Genomic DNA, 18,571 nt, shown 5'->3' on the forward strand with positions numbered 1-18,571 from the left:
CTCTTGCCTGAGTGAGGAGCCATGAGGTCATTGGCAGGATTAGGATTAGGAACAGTAAAAGCGATTAGAGCTTGTCCTTCTGGGTACAGCTGGGCAGAGGTTTCCAGGTCAGAGATGCTGCATCCCACGAATACCTGTTAAGAAGGAAGGGAGAGAGGCCCTTGTGAGTGGGGAAGCCCAGGCTCCCCATCCCAGAGCTGAATGTCACCAGGCCCATGCGAGAGCCCACCCCTTCAGTGTCCTCACTCTGCTTTGGGGCATCTCGATGGGCCCCGCGTCTTCCCCACAGGGACAGAACAACTCTGTTGAGGGAGCCCTGAGCCCTGAGCCCTGCCCTGACCCTCTGCATCTCAGAAGCACCCATATTCCCTGCTACCCTTTAACCAGGAACCTCCACAACCCCACAACCCTGGAGAATGATTGGAGGAATGGGTAGGCCCTTGGAATTGAGGGAAGCTAGGCCCCATCTTAAGGACCATCAACCCACAGGTCACAGAATCATGGACCAGGTAGGCATCCCAGAATCTGCCCCTTCATCCATTGCACAAGGATGCCAAGTCCTAGGTGGTACAAGGTGGGTAGCAAGGCAGGACTCACATGGGGCCCAGACACTGGCTCTGGCTCCCAGCTGGCCTCCGTCCACCTCCCCACCAAGGATTCTGACTATGTATCTGAATGAATAGGGGGCTTTGGAAAAGAAAGTCTGCCCTGCTGATGGGTAGGGAAGAACAAAGCTCTCTGGCCCTAGGTAGTGTTGCCATGGAACCTCGTAGGAAATGTGACCACATCAGGCCACTACTGGGTCAGCCAGGCCTTTCCTGAACCCTGCCCCCAGCCTCTCCCTTGTTTGGGCCCCAGGCTTAATCCAGCTTAGTGAGAACACAGCTCACAGGGCACTGCCCAGCTCAGCATTCCAGGGTTGCAGGGCCAAGCCAGCTCCTCTCTCCACAGCACGGCCACAATGAGGCCTGGGGAAGGCCAGCAACAGCAGAGGAGACCCTGGGAGTTGGGGATGGATACCAGGTGGGTGCGTTGGGACCGGTGGGGCAGATGGACATCTCTAGTCCACAGGGTGACCAGAGCAGTCTATCTGTGATAGGTGGCCCCTTCTAGTAGCCGTGGCAAAACTCATGGGTCTCGCCACGTGAGCACTTTGACTTTAGACTAGAGCAGTCTCCACTCTGATACGCTATGATGTGTGTGTCTACCCTGGCACGTGTGGCCTAAATGAGGCCCAGCTGTCCAGGGCATCTGACTTCCTGCCTCCCTGCTCTGCTGTGCTAACTGCACAGTCCTTGGAGGTCACAGCGTGACCAGGCGATCACCCAGCACCCTGCTGCCCTGCAAGACAGTCCCCTCCCCCAGGGGCCAGTGCCGAGGCCCACGGTGTGAACAGGATCACGCCTGGCAGCCCGGTTAGCAAGCATCTCCCAGAATCCCAGCTGCGCCCCAAGGAGACCACAGGGATCTCACAACACCCTTGCCCCGGAGGGCTCCCGGCCAGCAGTAAAGATCCAACTTCACGAAATAAAACCAGCAGTTCTAGTTCTGGCCCTGGGACACATGCAGGTGGTTTATACAAGGTCTCAGACCCAGCCCTGCGCACACCGATCTACAGAGGGGGCAAAGCCCCGGGCCTCGGAGCCCGTGTTTCCTCCTTACTCCTGCTGACCAGAAAGACGGTTAGCTCAGTGCTCCTGTGCATGCCCCTAACACCCCTGAGCTGAGAGAGGTCGGTGTGAGGAGTGAGGGAGCGAGCGGGGAGCTGGTGGGAATAACCAGGTAGGTTTGGGCTTTCCTGAGGGCAGAAAGGCAGGGTGCATGGTGGCCCTGTGTGAGGGCCTGGGGAGGACAGCGGGAGATGGAGGGACAGGCAGGGGACGGCTTTGACTCTGGCTTCTAGGAAGCCCAGATTCCCTCTGATGAGAGCTTGTCGGAATTACATGCCCTGACCTTTGGCTACTGATTTTTGCTGTTGTCGTGGGGTTCTATTTTGTGTTGTTTTAAATTTATTTTTTTTATGAGAGAGAATAGGTGCATCAGAGCCTCCAGCCACTGCAAACGAACTCCAGATGTGTGCGCCCCCTCGTGCATCTCGCTTACGTGGGTCCTGGAGAATAGAATCTGGGTCCTTTGGCTTTGCAGGCAAGCACCTTTACCGCTAAGCCATCTCTGCAGCCCATGGGTGTTGTTTTAAATGGCAGGAGTTATTGGAGAGCAAACACCCTCTACATTAATGCTCACTGACAGATGACTTCAGGGCTCAGAGGGCTGCGGGGGCACGTGGAGCAGGCAGCGTGGGGGCAGAACCTAGAAAACTATAGAGGTCTGTTACCTCTCGGGTATTAGAGGCCTCAGCGTCCTCGCTCCAAGGCGACAGGCAAGGGGCGACCTTGTATGAACCTCAGTCTAGAGGCAGCATGGCTGGATGTGAGGAGCAAGTTCACCTGGGCGATGAGGGTACTTCCTCCCCCCCCCCACACACACACACCAGCACCCGTAACGAGTGACTCCCTGTACTCTGCACCCCGGGTGAGGCTGGCTTGGGTCAGGGGCGTGGCTTGACGTGGTCGGAGCATCCCTCCTCAGTCAGCAACCATGGGGCAAGAACCGAGACTAACCTGGGCCCAAGCTTAGGGACAAGAGGCAAGTGTGGGTAGCAGACACAGGTCCAAAGCAGGAGGTGGACCGAGCTCTGGACTGAAGACCTGGGTCCCAGATCTGGTCCTGTCGCCTCCTTTCATGTGTGACCTCAGAACCTCAGGTCCGTCCTCTGGGAATAGGGTGAAGGTTGCTGCTCACCCACTTCACATGGCTTTTTAAAATATTTTATTTAGTCAGTTAAGAGAGGGGGAGGGAGAGAATGGGCGTGCCAGGGCCTCTAGCCATTGAGAAGGAACTCCAGATGCATGTGCTAATTTGTGCATCTGGCTTATGTGGGTACTGGGGAATTGAACCTGGGTCCTTAGGCTTTGGCAGTAATTGCCTTAACCACTAAGCAATCTCTCCAGCCCTCACATGGCTTCTTATGAGAGCCTGGAATGTTCCTGGGTTACCTAAAGGACAGCCTGTCCTCACTTCAGTGTTTCTTTTACGCACTGGCACACAACCTGCACAGGCTGGGTCTGTTGTCACTGTGTCTGTGTCTGTCACCAGGATCCCCGCTCTGCAGCCTCCAGCAGTGGGGAAGGAGTGGAGTTCTGGGTAGGGCAGGTGGGCCATTGAAGGGCCCAGGGTGGTCAAGGCCTAGGCTCCAGTTAATAAGCCACAGCGTGGGAAAGTTAGGCCCAACGCCAGGCAACCTAGGGACCACCCAGGGCCACCCCAGGGTCACCGATTGTATGGAAGCCAGTGGCTGCAGCTCCACACCCATGGTAGAGCTGGGGGAGTGCCACAGACTCAATATTTTCAAATCAAACCATCCTCAAGCCCTCAATCCCCCACCCCCACCCGGCAGCATCTCCAATCTCCAGGTAGCAGAACCAAAGAGATGAGGTGATTTCCTTCCATACCTGAGGCCTTTCCCTTCCGGTTCTGTACCAGGACACCTGTTAGGATAAATCTCTGCTCAGGTGCGGCCAGACAAGACCAGCACCCAGTTCTATTGGGGAGGGTAGCGAGGACTTTCAACCTGAGGTTGGCAGGAATGCATCTTCTGGGAGGACTTTGTCCACAGGAGAAGCTACCAAGAATGGAGCCTTGTTTTCCCCACCTGTAAAACTCCTCCTGCCTCGAGGACTATACTGGGTGAGCTGAGACGGCATTGCAAACGTGACTGTTCCAATCTCTGAGTGGCTTTGCAAAAAACTCCATGCTTCCTGCTTCCTGTCCATTTCCACTGTGTTTTGCTGGTCCCCTAGGGCACTGCACACCCCATCTTCAGGTCTGCTTTCACCCCTTTGTTAAATTTTTTTTTTTATTTTTCGAGGTAGGGTCTCATTCTGGTCCAGGCTGACCTGGAATTCACTATGTAGTCTCAGGGTGGCTTCGAACTCTCGGTGATCCTCCTACCTCTGCCTCCCGAGTGCTGGGATTAAAGGCGTGCTCCACCACGCCCGGCTGCTTTCACCCCTTTTGAATTCAGATGATAGATATACCCTGTCCCACACCCCCCCACACACACACACAGCACCCCGAGATGATCAGTGTTGGCAGGGATGGTGAGGGGCACTCCAGAGATGGACTTGGGGAAGGAATGACACGGCAGCCAGCCTTCTCAAGCCCCAGACTGAGGCCCATTTCAGCAGGCCAAGCCTGCAATACCACCAGAGCTGTGCCAGATGCCAGTGAGAACCAGGCGGTGACAAACACCTGGCCTAGCACACAATGAGGACTCAGCAGCAGGGGAGGGGGTCCCAGGTGTGATAAGCAATAGCGTAGCACCCTCCAGCTGCAGGAGGCTTTGGGCGTAGGTAGTGTGTCACCCAGCAAAAATCCAGGGCAGGTGCTTTTCAAATGCATCAGCACAAGAGACCCGAGACTCACCCAGTGACTGACCTCTCCCAGGCCTGCCGGGACTTTCTGGAACTAGCGGAGGTCCACAGCCGGAAATGGCAGCGGGCACTGCAGTATGAGCAGGAGCAGCGCGTCCACCTGGAGGAGACCATTGAGCAGCTGGCCAAACAGCACAACAGCCTCGAGCGAGCCTTCCGCAGCAACACCCCCGGGCGGCCGGCCAATGCCAGCAAGAGCTTCAGTGAGGGTGTGTGTGTGTGCAAGCAAGGTGCTGGCTGATGGGGCAGGCTCTAGCACCCAGCCCTCAGCCCCCCTCTTCCCCCAGTGGGCTGGCTCTGCATATTTTCTAGCTGATATCCCAGACCCCATAAGCCTGCCCCTTAACGTGACCTCATCTGGGCTTCTCCTGCCAACTCCAATTTGACTCTAGTGCTCTCTGTCCCGTGCCTTCCTCTGACTAGCAACAGTCTCCCCTTGTGTAAATTTAAAAATCTCCACCGAAAGCCGGGCACGGTGGCGCACGCCTTTAATCCAAGCACTGGGGAGGCAGAGGTAAGAGGATGGCTGTGAATTCGAGGCCTGAGACAACATAGTGAATTCTAGGTCAGCCTGGACTAAAGTAAGACCCTACCTCAAAAAAACCCAAAAAATAAAATAAAATAAAATAAAAGGGTGGTGGCGCACGCCTTTAATCCCAGCACGCGGGAGGCAGAGGTAGGAGGATCGCAATGAGCTTGAGGCCACCCTGAGACTACATAGTGAATTCCAGGTCAGCCTGGACTAGAGCAAGACCCTACCTCAAAAAAAAAAAAAAGAAAAGAAAATTGTTCAGTGAGCCCAGCTGTTCCCAATGGGGCCTGGCTACCCAGGCATCAAGTGGCTGCTCACCTAACCTTGAGCTAGAGGTCACCAGCACCCTGGGAAGGGAAACTGGGCCAAAGGCAGGCTTACTAACATGTTGACAGATGAGGCTTCTGAGCAATGAATGAGTTGAAAAGAAAATGCTTTATCCCAGCAAAGCAAGCCAGGGCAGCCACAGAGCAGGGTGAGCAGGGTGTCTGGGGAGGGAGGGGAGGCCCGGCAGGGTTGGAGTCTGGCTTGATTTGGGACTGACTCAGGCAACAAGCTGTGCCCTCTTCGGGGTTGCAAACTGAGGCAGCAGCTCCGTGTGTTCTCTAGGAAGCTTCTTGACTCCCAAAGGAGAGGACAGCGAGGAAGATGAAGATACGGAGTACTTCGATGCCATGGAAGACTCTACATCCTTCATCACCGTGATCACCGAGGCCAAGGAAGACAGGTGGGTCACTCCTCTGGCAGCTGTAGCCTAGGAGGAGCCTTGATCAGGATCAGCTCTTCTTGCCTGGTCTTTGCTTGTTCGTTTGTTGTTTTAAATTTATTTACTTATCTGAGAGAGAGAAAGAAAGAGGGCAAAAATAAGAGGGGGTGGATGCACAAAGGCCTCCAACCACTGCCAATGAACTCCAGACGCATGCGCCACCTTGTGCATCTGGCTTATGTAGGTACTGGGGAATTGAAGCTGTGTCCTTAGGCTTCACAGACAAGTCCCTTAACCACTGCAGCTCTTTTACCAGCTGTGTGCTTAGGGCTTTAAGTCTCGTTCCAGGTACATTCTCTTCAAAAATGCCCATGTAGTTTGACCCTGGAGTAGTGTCTGGATGCACTTTCAACTTGGTGTGGGGGAAGGCCCAGGAGACCTCAACTGTTCATTCTTTTATTATTGTTATTATTATTTTATATAGAGAAAGTGGGAAGAGAGAATGGGCACACTGGGGCCTCCAGCCACTGCAAACAAACTCCAGACACATTTGCCACCTTGGGCATCTGGCTTACGTGGGTCCTGGGGAATCGAACCTGGGTCCTTTGGCTTTGCAGGCAAGTGCCTTAATGACTAAGCCATCTCTCCAGCCCTCAACTCTTCATTCTTGCCTCAGAGTAGCACGGATTCCCTCACCAGTCCCCACATAGTGCCATCATTTGCAAATTGATGAGATGTGGTATCATTTTCTATTTCCAAGCCTGTTTCATTATTTATCAAAGCCTGCTTGTTCAGGATGTTCCTATGTACACATAGAATAGTGACCAGGACACTTACTGGCAACAAGCACAGCACTATGCTGGCACACAAGTGGGTGCGGAGGGAGTATGTGAAGCAGGCAGGCAGGCTGGGCACAAGCTATGATGGGGGCATAGGCTAGTGAACAGCTCCTGTCATTCAGTTTTTGGCTTGAAGCTATGGCATCCATACAAGTTCATTACTTCCCTGCCCCAGTGTCTTTGGGGAAAAGGAATGTCCAATCCCACTGGCAGTATATTTCAAGCTCAGAAACATTCTCTATCATTATTATTATCATCATCATCATCATCATCATTATTTTCTTTTGGTCTTTCAAGGTATGGTCTCACTCTAGTCCAGGCTGATCTGGAATTCACTATGTAGTCTCAGGGTGGCCTCAAACCCACAACAATCCTCCTACCTCTGCCTCCCGAGTGCTGGGATTAAAAGTTTGTGCCACCATGCCCAGCTCCTTCTCTATTTTGCAGAAACATTAAGAAATACTTTCATTGCACATTTCTGAAATCTTCAATGTTCTCCCATACATGATTCCACCATTAAAATTGGGTTGAGGGCTGGAGAGATGGCTTAGTGGCTAAGGCGCTTGCCTGCAAAACCTAAGGACCCAGGTTCAGATCCCCAGAACCCATGTAAGCCAGATGCACAAGGTGGTGCATGTGTCTGGAGTTCATTTGTAGTGGCTGGAGGCCCAAGAATACCAATCCCCCCCCCCATCTCATAAAAAAAAATTGGGTTAAAACATTAGTTTCCAATCAGATGTCCTTGAAAAATGGGTTTCTTTTGGGCTGGAGAGAGGGTTTAGTAGTTAAGGTACTTGCCTGTGAAGCCTAAGGACCCATGTTCAATCTCTTTCCAGATCCCACATAAGCCAGATGCACAAAGGTGATGCAAGCACAAGGTTGCACATGTCCACTAGGTGGTGCAAGTGTCTGGAGTTTGATTGCAGTTGCTGAGGCCCTGGTGTGCCAATTCTCTCTTTTAAAAAATGGGTTTCTTTCTTCATATACATGTGCAATCTTTTTCCTTTTTACAGATCTACATTCCTCATTTTTCAAAAGCAAAAAAAAAAAAAAAGTCCCTTATTTTTTAAAAGGCAAAATGTTTTATTAGGCCAGAGTAGCCTCAGACCCTGATCTTATTTTGTTTATTTTGCTTTGTTTCTAACAGTTTCAAGGTAGTAGAAACTCTGCTTATGTGGCTGACAACCATTAAAGTGTTATCACAATGCTGTTCTGTCAAAAGCCCATAATGCTTTCCTTCCTTTCACTCAGGACTGAATTTAGAGCTTTTCTGGTTTCTTTAAAATATAAAAGAGAGAATGGTGCCAATTCATTTTTTTTTATTTTTATTAACATTTTCCATGATTATAAAATATATCCCATGGTAATTCCCTCCCTCCCCACCCCCACACTTTCCCATTTGAAATTCCATTCTCCATCATATTACCTCCCCATTACAATCACTGTAATTACATATATACAATATCAACCTATTAAGTATCCTCCTCCCTTGCCAATTCATTTTTAATGCTTTATTTTTTTTATTTGCAAGTGGGGAGAGAGAGAAAAAAAATGGTTGTGCCAGGGCCTCCAGCCGCTGCAAACAAACTCCAGATGCATGTACCACTTGGTGCATCTGGCTTTACGCGTGTACTGGGGACTCAAACCTTGCTGATTAGGCTTTGTAGGCAAGTGTCTTAACCACTGAACAGCTTCTCCAGCCTGCCAGTTCATTTTCAAATCGTTTGCCTTGCTTCCAAGGTTAGGCCAGTCTGGCCATCCAGACTTCCTTCCGCTCTGTCCCCAGCAGCCACCTCATGCCTCTGCGACCAGGATGGTCCTGCTTTGCTCTTTCCAGCCTCAGCCCATCCCTTCCACATCTGCAGCTCCGGTGTCGGGGTTCTCCCCACGCACCCACTGCTTCTTGCCCATCCCCTGAAGCTCTGGCTGCCATCTGACCCACTTTGTCCCTCTGCGGACTCCTGAAGCTTGGTACCCTCAGCCATGATGTCCCCCCATCACCACAACTACTATAGTCATGTGCCCCATAAGTGCCAGGGGACAGAGGGGCTCTCTTCCTTCCCTTCAGGATTTCCCAGTCTAGTGTGGTAGGCACAGCATCAGACAGCAAGGGCACACTGGGTTCTGTCTGGAATGGGAAGGGACTCACGACCCACTCTCTTCTTGGTTCTTGGTCCTTGGTCAGTCAGGCTCTAGGAAGGGCCTGGGTGTGAGGACTTTAGACAAGGGCCTTGCTGAGCAGCAAGCTCTGATGGATGGCTAGGCCTCCATGCTGAGTGGAATTGGTGGACAGAGGCTCTCCACATGAGAGACCGGGTCAATCAGCCCCCCCACCCCCGTCAGTGTTCCAAACTGGAAAAGGTCCATTGGGGAAGTTTCCTTGGGGCTGCCCCTCACACCTCAGAGAAGCCCAAGGGATTTGTCCATAACTTGCCTCCTCTTTGTTTCCTACAGAAAAGCCGAGGGTGGAACTGGGTCAAGCTCTGTGGACTGGACCTCAGCAGACAATGTACGTGAGGTGCGAGTATCCAAGCGCTAAGAGGCAGCTCTTGGCCTGAGGCCAGGCTCCAGGTGCCTCAGTGTGGGAGGGGTGAGCCCTGTGAACTCAGGGCCACCTTTGGGTTCCCGATCTGCTTTCCATGTAACAGGAAGAAGTGACCTGCCCTTCCTACCAACAGTATCCCGGAAGCTGGCTTGGCACCAGCCCTCAGAGGCTCAGGGGTGAGGAAAGGGACCTAGAGGATTCCCGGGCCCACTGACAGGTGTGCCTCGTTCCTCTGACAGGTGCTAGATGGGGCCTCGATTATGCCCAAGGGTTCCTCCAAAGTCAAGAGAAGAGTCCGCATCCCCGACAAACCCAACTACAGCCTTAACCTCTGGAGTATCATGAAGAACTGCATCGGCCGTGAGCTCTCCAGGATCCCTATGCCGGTAGGTAGCTCTGAGCAAGAGTCATGGCAGCTTCTAGACTGTGAGACACACCAGCCCTGGAGTATCATTTTCTTCACGGTACCTGAGGAGCATGTAACTAATTCCTCATGTTCATCTGCACCAGCTGATCTCCCAAAGAACAGGGGACTTTAGATTCACCAGGGCGGGGTTATGTGTTATCAAGAGATGGGTAGCGTCGGGCCAGGCATGGTGGCACACGCCTTTAATCTCAGCACTCAGGAGACAGAGGTAGGAGGATCCCCAAGAGTTCAAGGCCACCCTGAGATTACATAGTGAATTCCAGGCCAGTCTGGACTAGAGTAAGATCCCACCTGGAAAAAAAAAAAACAAGAGAGCCAGGCATGGTGGTGCACACCTTTAATCCCAGCACTCATCAGGAGGCAGAGGTAGGAGGATCACCATGAGTTCAAGTTCAAGGCCACCCTGAGACTACATAGTCAATTACAGGTCAGCCCGGACTAGAGTGAGACCCTACCTTGAAACACCAAAAAAAAAAAGGGGGGGGGGCTGGAGAGACAGCTTAGCAATTTAAGGTGTTTGCCTGCAAAGCCGAAGGATCTCAGTTCAATTCTTCAGGACCCACGTTAGCCAGATGCACAAGGGGGTGCACACATCTGGAGTTCATTTGCTATGGCTGGAGGCCCTGGCACACCCATTCTCTCTCTCTCTCTTTCCCCCTCTTTCTCTCAAATATATATGTAACAAAATATATATATAACAAAAATATAGAAATGGGGAGCCCAGAGGGCCTCCGAACTCATAGAACCTCACAATGTCCTTGTCCTGACCTGGTAGATGGGGAATGGCAGAGGTAGGCTTTGTGAGTGGAGAGGTAGCCCTTCTAAGAACCAGAGGCTCAGGAAGGTCACACAGCAGTCCATGGGCATAGCTGGGCCCTTGCATCACCAAGCTGGGGTGGCATCTTAACCAGGGAAGGGCGTAGGGGCTCTGGGCTACTCATTTCCATTGTATGACCCATGAATCCCTTCACACCTCTGCCTCTGTGTCCATAGTGCAAGTCAGAATCATAGCAAGCCCTTCAGAATGTTTAGAGGTATAATAAGATAATGTTAAGGGAAGATTCAGCGTCTCAGGGGAGTGTGATCCTGCCCTGCCTCTTAATGCCCCCCCCACACCTCATCCATCGTTTTAAAAAAATTTATTTATTTGAGAGAAAGGAAGCTGAGGCAGAGACATTAGAGGGTGGGGCTCAGGTACTGTATGACCAGTTGTTAAAGGCACCTCAGAGCAAAGGTGCCTCCGAAATAGGGATGTCCCTCAATGTCTGAGGGGGACAGGGCTTCTCTGACGACCAGCTCCCTCCAACACCCACAGGTGAACTTCAATGAGCCCCTGTCCATGCTCCAGCGACTGACAGAGGACCTGGAGTATCACCACCTGCTGGACAAGGCCGTGAACTGCACCAGCTCGGTGGAACAGATGTGCCTGGTGGCTGCCTTCTCCGTGTCCTCCTACTCCACCACGGTGCACCGCATCGCCAAGCCCTTCAACCCCATGCTCGGGGAGACCTTCGAGCTGGACCGCTTCGAGGACATGGGCCTGCGCTCCCTCTGCGAACAGGTGAAGCCCACTCACACTCTCAAGGTCAGAAAAGACAAATGAGATGTAGCCTCACTTACCCACGTTAGCGAGATGCACAAGGGGGTGCACACATCTAGAGATCATTTTGCAATGGCTGGAGGCCCTGGCACACCCATTCTCTCCCTCCCTCTCTCTCTCTCTCTCTCTCTCTCCCAAATATATATGTAATTATATATATATATATATATATATATATAACAAAAATATAGAAATGGGGAGCCAAGGAGCCATCAGCTGAGGGCTAGCCGGGCACCTCATGCTCATGGCAGGGGGCAGGTCCAGGACCTCCTGGACACCGCCAGGGGCATGAGACAGGAGCGTGGCAGCTGGATTTCAGAGGCAAGGCTGGGACATGAGATTACAAGGTACTCCATAGAGTAAGGCGGCCGGGCCAGCCAGGGCCTGGCAGTTTGCGGAATGAGGAAGAACATGGAGAGTTGGTGGCGCTGCCACTATGTGGGAGAAGGACCGGTGGGGGGGGGGGTGTCCTGGGAGGCAGGGCAGTGGCCTAGGGTGCTCTGTGCTACAAGTGAGAGGCTCTGGAGTGCTCGAGGCCCTGGTTAGCACGCTGACGCCACTCCTGCTCTGGAACCAGACCCGATTCTGCTCCCTTCCTGCCACCCCCAGCAGGACGCTGCACGGGCCATGCACCCGCCAGGCACTCAGTGAGGCTTCAGTGAGAGCAGAGGCCCAGGAGCCCTCAGTAAAACAGCACAGCTCTTCCTTAGCCCTCAAACCTCAGTGCAGCCCATCCCTGGCACATCTTAGAAGCCCCGAGTTCTACCAGCCTCCCCCACCCCCACATTTCCATGAGCTGGACAGGCCCAGGACAGCCACAGAAGGCTGGGACACTGACCATTCTGGGAACCTGCCTTGGGTCCAGAGTCACCAAAAGGCAGGCATCCCGGGGACGGTTCAGGCTCTCTCCCGAGCCAGGGAGGTGCATGGGTCTGTGACCAGCAGCACTCATGTCCAGCTGCTCTTGTCCCAGGTGAGCCACCATCCTCCCTCTGCTGCCCACTATGTGTTCTCCAAACACGGCTGGAGCCTCTGGCAGGAAATCACCATCGCCAGCAAGTTCCGAGGGAAATACCTTTCCATCATGCCACTCGGTGAGCTGGGGCTTGGGGCTTCGGGGACAGGAAGACAGTCAGCTTCATTTAGTCCCCCCCAAAAGCCGCCTTGTGCCCACCTTCCAGGACAGGTCCCTCTTGGTAGACCTTCCTACTCCTAGGCCGGTCAACTGCCTACCAGTCTCTTAGCCTGTGTGCCACCCTGTCTTCGGGCCTGCATCTTGACCCTGGGCCTGTGGGTAGAGTGGCCAGAGCCCACGAGAGGAAGCGTGGCCTCTGACCTGTATGTGGCCTCCAGGTGCCATCCACTTAGAATTCCAGGCCAGCGGCAATCACTATGTGTGGAGGAAGAGCACCTCAACTGTGCACAACATCATTGTGGGCAAGCTCTGGATTGACCAGGTCAGGGGCATCCCCGGGGCGAGGTGGGGTGCACAGTCTAGGGATTGGCCAACTGACCAGCACATGCTCTCACCAGTCAGGGGACATCGAGATTGTGAACCATAAGACCAATGACCGGTGCCAGCTGAAGTTTGTGCCCTACAGTTACTTCTCCAAAGAGGCAGCCCGAAAGGTAAGCAAGAGCCACCGCCCGAAACCCGAGGAGGGCCATAGCGTGCAGTACGTGCTAATGGGGGTCCCGTCCGTACCCACAGGTGACCGGAGTAGTAAGCGACAGCCATGGCAAGGCCCACTATGTGCTGTCCGGCTCGTGGGATGAGCAGATGGAGTGCTCCAAGATCGTGCACAGCAGCCCGAGCAGCCCCAGCTCCGACGGAAAGCACAAGACCGTGTACCAGACGCTGCCGGGCAAGCTACTGTGGAAGAAATACCCACTGCCGTGAGTCCAGGCAGGATGCCCTCCTGGGGGTATGAGGGTGGGGGGGCAAGGGAGAAGCAGAGAAAAGAGGGGAGGGAGCTGGACACAGGCAGAGGCAGCTCAGGGGGTGGGGACGGCTCAGTCCACACCCGCCAGAGAAGTGTCAACGCAGCACGGAAAGCCAGCCACCCAACGGCAGACGAATACAAAGCTCTCTGGCGACAGCAAATACTGCGCGGAGATTCTAAGCCGAGCAGCAGAAGGGAATCCTTCCCTGTAAGACTACAAGAAATGAAAACAAACTCACCATAACTTACCGGGAACCTATGTGAAAAGTGACCCAGTGTAAAGAGAACCTAACAGGAAATCTACAATAGAAAAATAACTGAAACTGACAACTCGGTGGCAAGGGTTAACACAGAAATATAGGTCAGAAGACATAAACACACTACATAGGGCAACAATAAGACAAACGCCCATAGCCAGGCTTGCAGGTCCGTGCTTGTAACCCAGTAGGCAGAGGCAGGAAGATCACAAGTTCAAGGCCAGCCTGGGCTACATAAGTAAGACCCTGTCTTAAGAAACCAACAACAAAGACAAAGCTTAGAAAAGACAAGAAGCTGACTGGGAAGCTTGGGGACACCAAGTGCATTCCCCTAGACACCTTCTTATGAGCTTGTTAATACACAGTGCACCACCTGGGGGAGCTGGCACGCTCCAGTCAGAGCCCTGGAAGGAAGCAGAACACTGCAGAAAAGAAAGTGGCAGGGAACTTTCTTCACCTACTAAAATAGCCAGATTTTTTTTTTGCATTTTTTTTGTTTTTTTTTTTTTTTTTTCTTTTTCAAGGTAGGGTCTCACTGTAGCCCAGGCTGACCTGGAATTCACTCTGTAGTCTCAGGGTGGCCTTGAACTCACTGTGATCCTCCTACCTCTGCCTCCCGAGTGCTGGGATTAAAGGCGTGCGTCACCACAACTGTCAAGCCAGATTCTTTTTAAGACAGGTCATTGCCTGGCCTGGGACTCACTGTGTAGCTGAGGCTAGCCTCACATTTGTCATGCTTCTGCCTCAACCTCACAGGTGCTGGGATTAACAGCCATGCACCATCACGCCTAGCCCCAAACAGCCAAACTCTTAAAAGATATTACTTGCTGAGAGCCAGTACCCAATACTGGGAGCCTGAACACCACCAAATGATACCCTCCATCATGCTGATAAACTCAACGCCAGCTAGAATCAGAGGAGGCTATCTTTAATGAACTTATATACATATGTACATACATACATACATGTGTATATATATATATTTAAGTCATTGTCTCATATTTGAATGATAGCTTAGTTGGATAGAAAATTTTACCTTTCGGTGTGGTGGTGCACACCTTTAATCCCAGTTCTTGGGATTTTAGGTAGGGCCTCACTCTAGTCCAGGCTGACCTGCAATTTACTATGTAGTCTCAGGCTGACCTTGAACTCACAGAGATTCCCCTGTGTCTGCCTCCCAGTTGTTGGGATTAAAGGCAAGCACCACTACACCCTGCCATGGGGCAAATTTAAAAAGACTCAAATTATACCAAGATGTCACCTGACGACTCCGAAGCAGTTATAAATAAATGACTTGGGAAAATCCCCTTATATGTTCATACGTTTTTTAAATTTTTTGTTGTTTATTTTTATTTATTTATTTGAGAGCGACAGACACTGAGAGAAAGAGGCAGAGAGAGAGAGAGAGAGGAGAGTGGGCGTGCCAGGGCTGCTTAGCCACTGCAAACAAACTCCAAATGCGTGCACCCCCTTGTGCATCTGACTAACGTGGGTCCTGGGGAATCGAGCCTTGAACCGGGGTCCTTAGGCTTCACAGGCAAGCGCTTAACCGCTAAGCCATCTCTCCAGCCCAATGTTCATACATTTAAGAAATATGTTTCTGCCAGGCATGGTGGTGCACGCCTTTAATCCCAGCACTTGGGAGGCAGAGGTAGGAGGATAGCCGTGAGTTTGAGGCCACCCTGAGACTCCATAGTGAATTCTAGGTCAGCGTGGGCTAGAGTGAGACCCTACCTCAAAAAAACAAAAAACAAAAAAAAAAAGAAAGAAAAATAAGAAATATGTTTCCAAGCCACGTGTGGTGGCGCACGCCTTCAATCCCATCACTCAGGAGGCAGAGGTAGGAGGATTGCCGTGAGTTCGAGGCCACCCTGAGACTACATAGTGAATTACAGGTCAGCCTGGGCTACAGTGAAACCTTACCTCAAAAAAAAAAAAAAGAAAAAAGCTGAAAAGAAAAAGAAATATGCTTCCAGCTGTTCTGTGGGTCAAGGAAGATTAAAATGGAAATCAGAGAACACACCTGAATGCTAACTAAAAGAACACTAGTAAGTAGTGAGACTAAGCTATAATGCAAGGTGATATGACCGTGAAATGTGTATCGTATTGGAAAGGAAACGGGTGGCAAGGAACCAAAGAATGAGCAAACAGAGGAATGAACTCCAGCGAAGCAGAAGGAAGAAATAGAACAGAAAAATCAACAGACCAATAAACTAGATTAAAAAAAAAAAGTTGTAAAACAAAGGAAGCTCAGACACGGGGACGGTCGTGTAGAGCCAACGTAGCGTGTGTGCAGAGACAGCCGCGACCACGCAGTCGTCATGAAAGCAAGGCCAAAGGCGACAAACTTGAAAACCTGGATGCAAAGGACAGGCTGACAGAGAAGTCAGGCACGGCAGCCGCTGCAGGTGAGGGGTCTCCCGTGTCTGTCCGGCGAGGGCAACAGGAGGGTGAGCTGTGCCCAGCAGGTAGGTTTGGCCGGGAAACCAAGTCGGGGCAGGATCTGCCCTGGAGGGCCAGAGGTGCAGGCGGGAGCTGGGCCAGGGGGCGACACCGACGCACGCGGGGCCAACGCGGAGCCCCTCTCGCCACCGCAGGGAGAACGCGGAGAACATGTACTACTTCTCGGAGCTGGCCCTGACCCTGAACGAGCCTGAGGAGGGGGTGGCACCCACTGACAGCCGCTTGAGGCCCGACCAGCGGCTGATGGAGAGGGGGCGCTGGGACGAGGCCAACATGGAGAAGCAGAGGCTGGAGGAGAAGCAGCGCTTGTCCCGGAGACGGCGCATGGAGAGCTGCGCAGCTGGCTGTGGTGCAGAGGCGGGTGAGGCCGGGGAGGGAAGACGAGGCCTGGAGGCGGGTGGAGGGTGCAAGGAGGTGACGGGGAAAAGAGCCGGGCACGGCATTGTCCGCCTGTTATCCCAGCCCTTGAGAGGCTGATGTGGGAGGATCAGTGAGTTCAAGACCAGCCTGAGCTACAGAGTGAGTCTGAGACCAGCTTGGGGCTACAGTGTGAGTTCCAGGCCGGCCTGGGCTACAGTAGGAGAGAGAGAAGGGAGGGAGGGAGGGGCTTCCTGAGGGAGAGGTGCCAGGGGACAGCAGGCCATTCACCCCATGCTCACTATGCCCACGCAGCAGAGAAGGAGTCAGATGGATATGTGCCGCTATGGTTCGAGAAGAGACTGGACCCGCTGACCGGGGAGATGGCCTTCATGTACAAGGGCGGTTACTGGGAGGCCAAGGAGAGACAAGACTGGCACATGTGCCCCAACATCTTCTGAGAGCCATCCCTGCAAGCAAATACAGGCGCCTGTGCACCTGGGTCCACCACTTCTTTAATGCACTCAGTTCAGTACTGGATGCCCCCCTACGCACACACACACTCTCTCTCTTATTTCCTTTATTTTTCCTAAAGAACTTTGTGGGGGGGCTCCCACCTTAGAAGGGGTAAGGGTTGACCTGGGTTCTCTCCAACCCCCAGGTGCGCTGGGTCACCCGTGCCCCTTTGCCATGGACTTGGGCCCCATGGGCACCCTAGCTCCCAGTTACCATAACTCAGGCCGGCTGGCCGGGCCATGGGCTGCCCAGGTCACCAGCCCCCAATCCAGGGAAAATCTGGCCCCTCAGAGGGAGCCTCTTTTGACTTTTTTTTTTTTTTTTTAAGGAAAAAAAAATCTCCATTTCTTTCCAGCCACGAGATTTAGGAAATATTTTTCGTACAACACTGAGACGTCAGCTTTCCAAGTGTGCTTTCTTGCCATACAATTGCCCTGGCAAGAGCACCCCTTTCTAAGACACCAGGAAGCCAGACCCTTTTGAGTTGGGAGCGTTTTTGTAGCTTAACATAGTAAGGCCCGCTTTGTGTCGGGGTTGCCCAAACCCCAGGACTGCAACAGTCACAGAGACAGAGCCGAGGGGAGGCTGCCCCAACACTGCACAGCACTTTGGAGTACCCTCCCCACAGGGGGAGCAGCGAGGCAGCGGTGGCCTGCCTGGCCCTGGCCATCCTGGGACAGCTCCCCAGCCCTAAAGAGGCCAGGAAGGGCTAGAAGGCAGGACCCACCACGGAGGTGCATCCTGCCCAAGGGCCAGGCCCCAAATCAGCAATAACAAACTCTCCGCTCAGCCTGGGCTGGCGACCCAGGCACCAGAGTCCTGCCCCACCTTTAAGCCCCGCCTTGTCCTTAGGCGGCATCTGGGTGCCCTATCTCAGCACCCAGAACTCTTTATTTGCCTAATTTATATATAAATATAAATAAATAAATATATATATATATAATAGCTATTTTGCTTAAATTTCTATGGTATGTGAAAGTGGAAAATGACGAGGACAGGTGTGCCTGTCTGAGTCTGGCTTCCTGTGGGCTGTGCCCTGCCCTCTCCTCACCCCCGTTTCCAAGCAGCATCTGCCACCCATCAAGGCGACGAAACATGGTGGCCACAGTCCCAGTCCTCAGAGCCTGCTATTCTAACCCAACCCACCCGTTTGGTCCTGAAAGTTCATCGCAGGGCTTTTCTTTCTACACCAGGACTGTTTTATGTTGTTTTTTTTTTTTTTAATTAAAAAAAAAAATGAAAACACCAACGTGTGAAATGCCTTACCACGCCCGCTCCAGAGGAGGAGCAGGGAGGGACGGGGGGAGGGGCTCACATCCCCCCCCCCAGAGCTGTGACGTGTACCCCTTCTCAACAGTGTGAGAGAGCACATTCTGACCATAATAAAATACCTTGGTTTTGGAGTCTTTTACTGGCCTGTCTCTTACTCTGTCTGTGGCGGGATCCTTATCCATGGTGCTGCCAAGAGGTGACGCGGCGGGGGAGGGGAGGCATGCAGCTTCTTCGTTGTGCTGGACACCTGTTGTAGTCACCTTCTTGTTGCTGGGACAAAGCGCCCGACCAAAAGCAGCTGATGGCAGGAAAGTTTTTTTATTGTGTCTTACAGTCTCAAGGGGAAGTTCCATGATGGGAGGGGACAGCATAGCGTGAGCAGAGGCTGGACATCACCTCTGCCACAGCAGGTGGACAAGAGCAGCTGGACAGTGAGCCCAACTCTGGCAAGGGGGAGCTGTGTCACATCCTTAGCCTGTCCCCAGAAGCACACCTCCTCCAGCAAGGCCCCACCTCCCAAATTGCCCACCAGCTAGGGCCCAAGCATCTGGGGGACATCTAATTCAAACTCAACAATGCCTAACCAGCATGAGATGAGTCTGGAGGGGGCATAGAGGAGAC

At 52.7% G+C, this 18,571-nt stretch overlaps 1 protein-coding gene across 3 annotated transcripts in view; it reads left to right on the forward strand.

Moving 5' to 3' along the window:
- The window catches only part of Osbp2 (oxysterol binding protein 2), a 155,098-nt gene extending 137,230 nt beyond the window's left edge, over window positions 1-17,868 (forward strand). The window contains exons 1-12 of one of the 3 annotated variants that reach the window (XM_012950040.2): window positions 962-1,031; window positions 1,766-1,768; window positions 5,635-5,752; window positions 9,025-9,079; window positions 9,355-9,501; window positions 10,858-11,103; window positions 12,116-12,236; window positions 12,496-12,599; window positions 12,676-12,771; window positions 12,854-13,038; window positions 15,940-16,166; window positions 16,478-17,868. In XM_012950040.2, coding sequence (XP_012805494.1) covers window positions 962-1,031; window positions 1,766-1,768; window positions 5,635-5,752; window positions 9,025-9,079; window positions 9,355-9,501; window positions 10,858-11,103; window positions 12,116-12,236; window positions 12,496-12,599; window positions 12,676-12,771; window positions 12,854-13,038; window positions 15,940-16,166; window positions 16,478-16,623 — 1,518 coding nt within the window. In that variant the 3' untranslated portion in view covers window positions 16,624-17,868. Of the gene's footprint in view, window positions 1-961; window positions 1,032-1,765; window positions 1,769-4,506; window positions 4,703-5,634; window positions 5,753-9,024; window positions 9,089-9,354; window positions 9,502-10,857; window positions 11,104-12,115; window positions 12,237-12,495; window positions 12,600-12,675; window positions 12,772-12,853; window positions 13,039-15,939; window positions 16,167-16,477 lie in introns of those variants that run through there. The other 2 variants (XM_045132564.1, XM_045132565.1) reach the window with 2 other exon arrangements.
- Window positions 17,869-18,571: the final 703 nt, after the last annotated feature.

The sequence above is a fragment of the Jaculus jaculus genome, chromosome 13, assembly GCF_020740685.1.
Source record: "Jaculus jaculus isolate mJacJac1 chromosome 13, mJacJac1.mat.Y.cur, whole genome shotgun sequence".
Classification (NCBI taxonomy): domain Eukaryota; kingdom Metazoa; phylum Chordata; class Mammalia; order Rodentia; family Dipodidae; genus Jaculus; species Jaculus jaculus.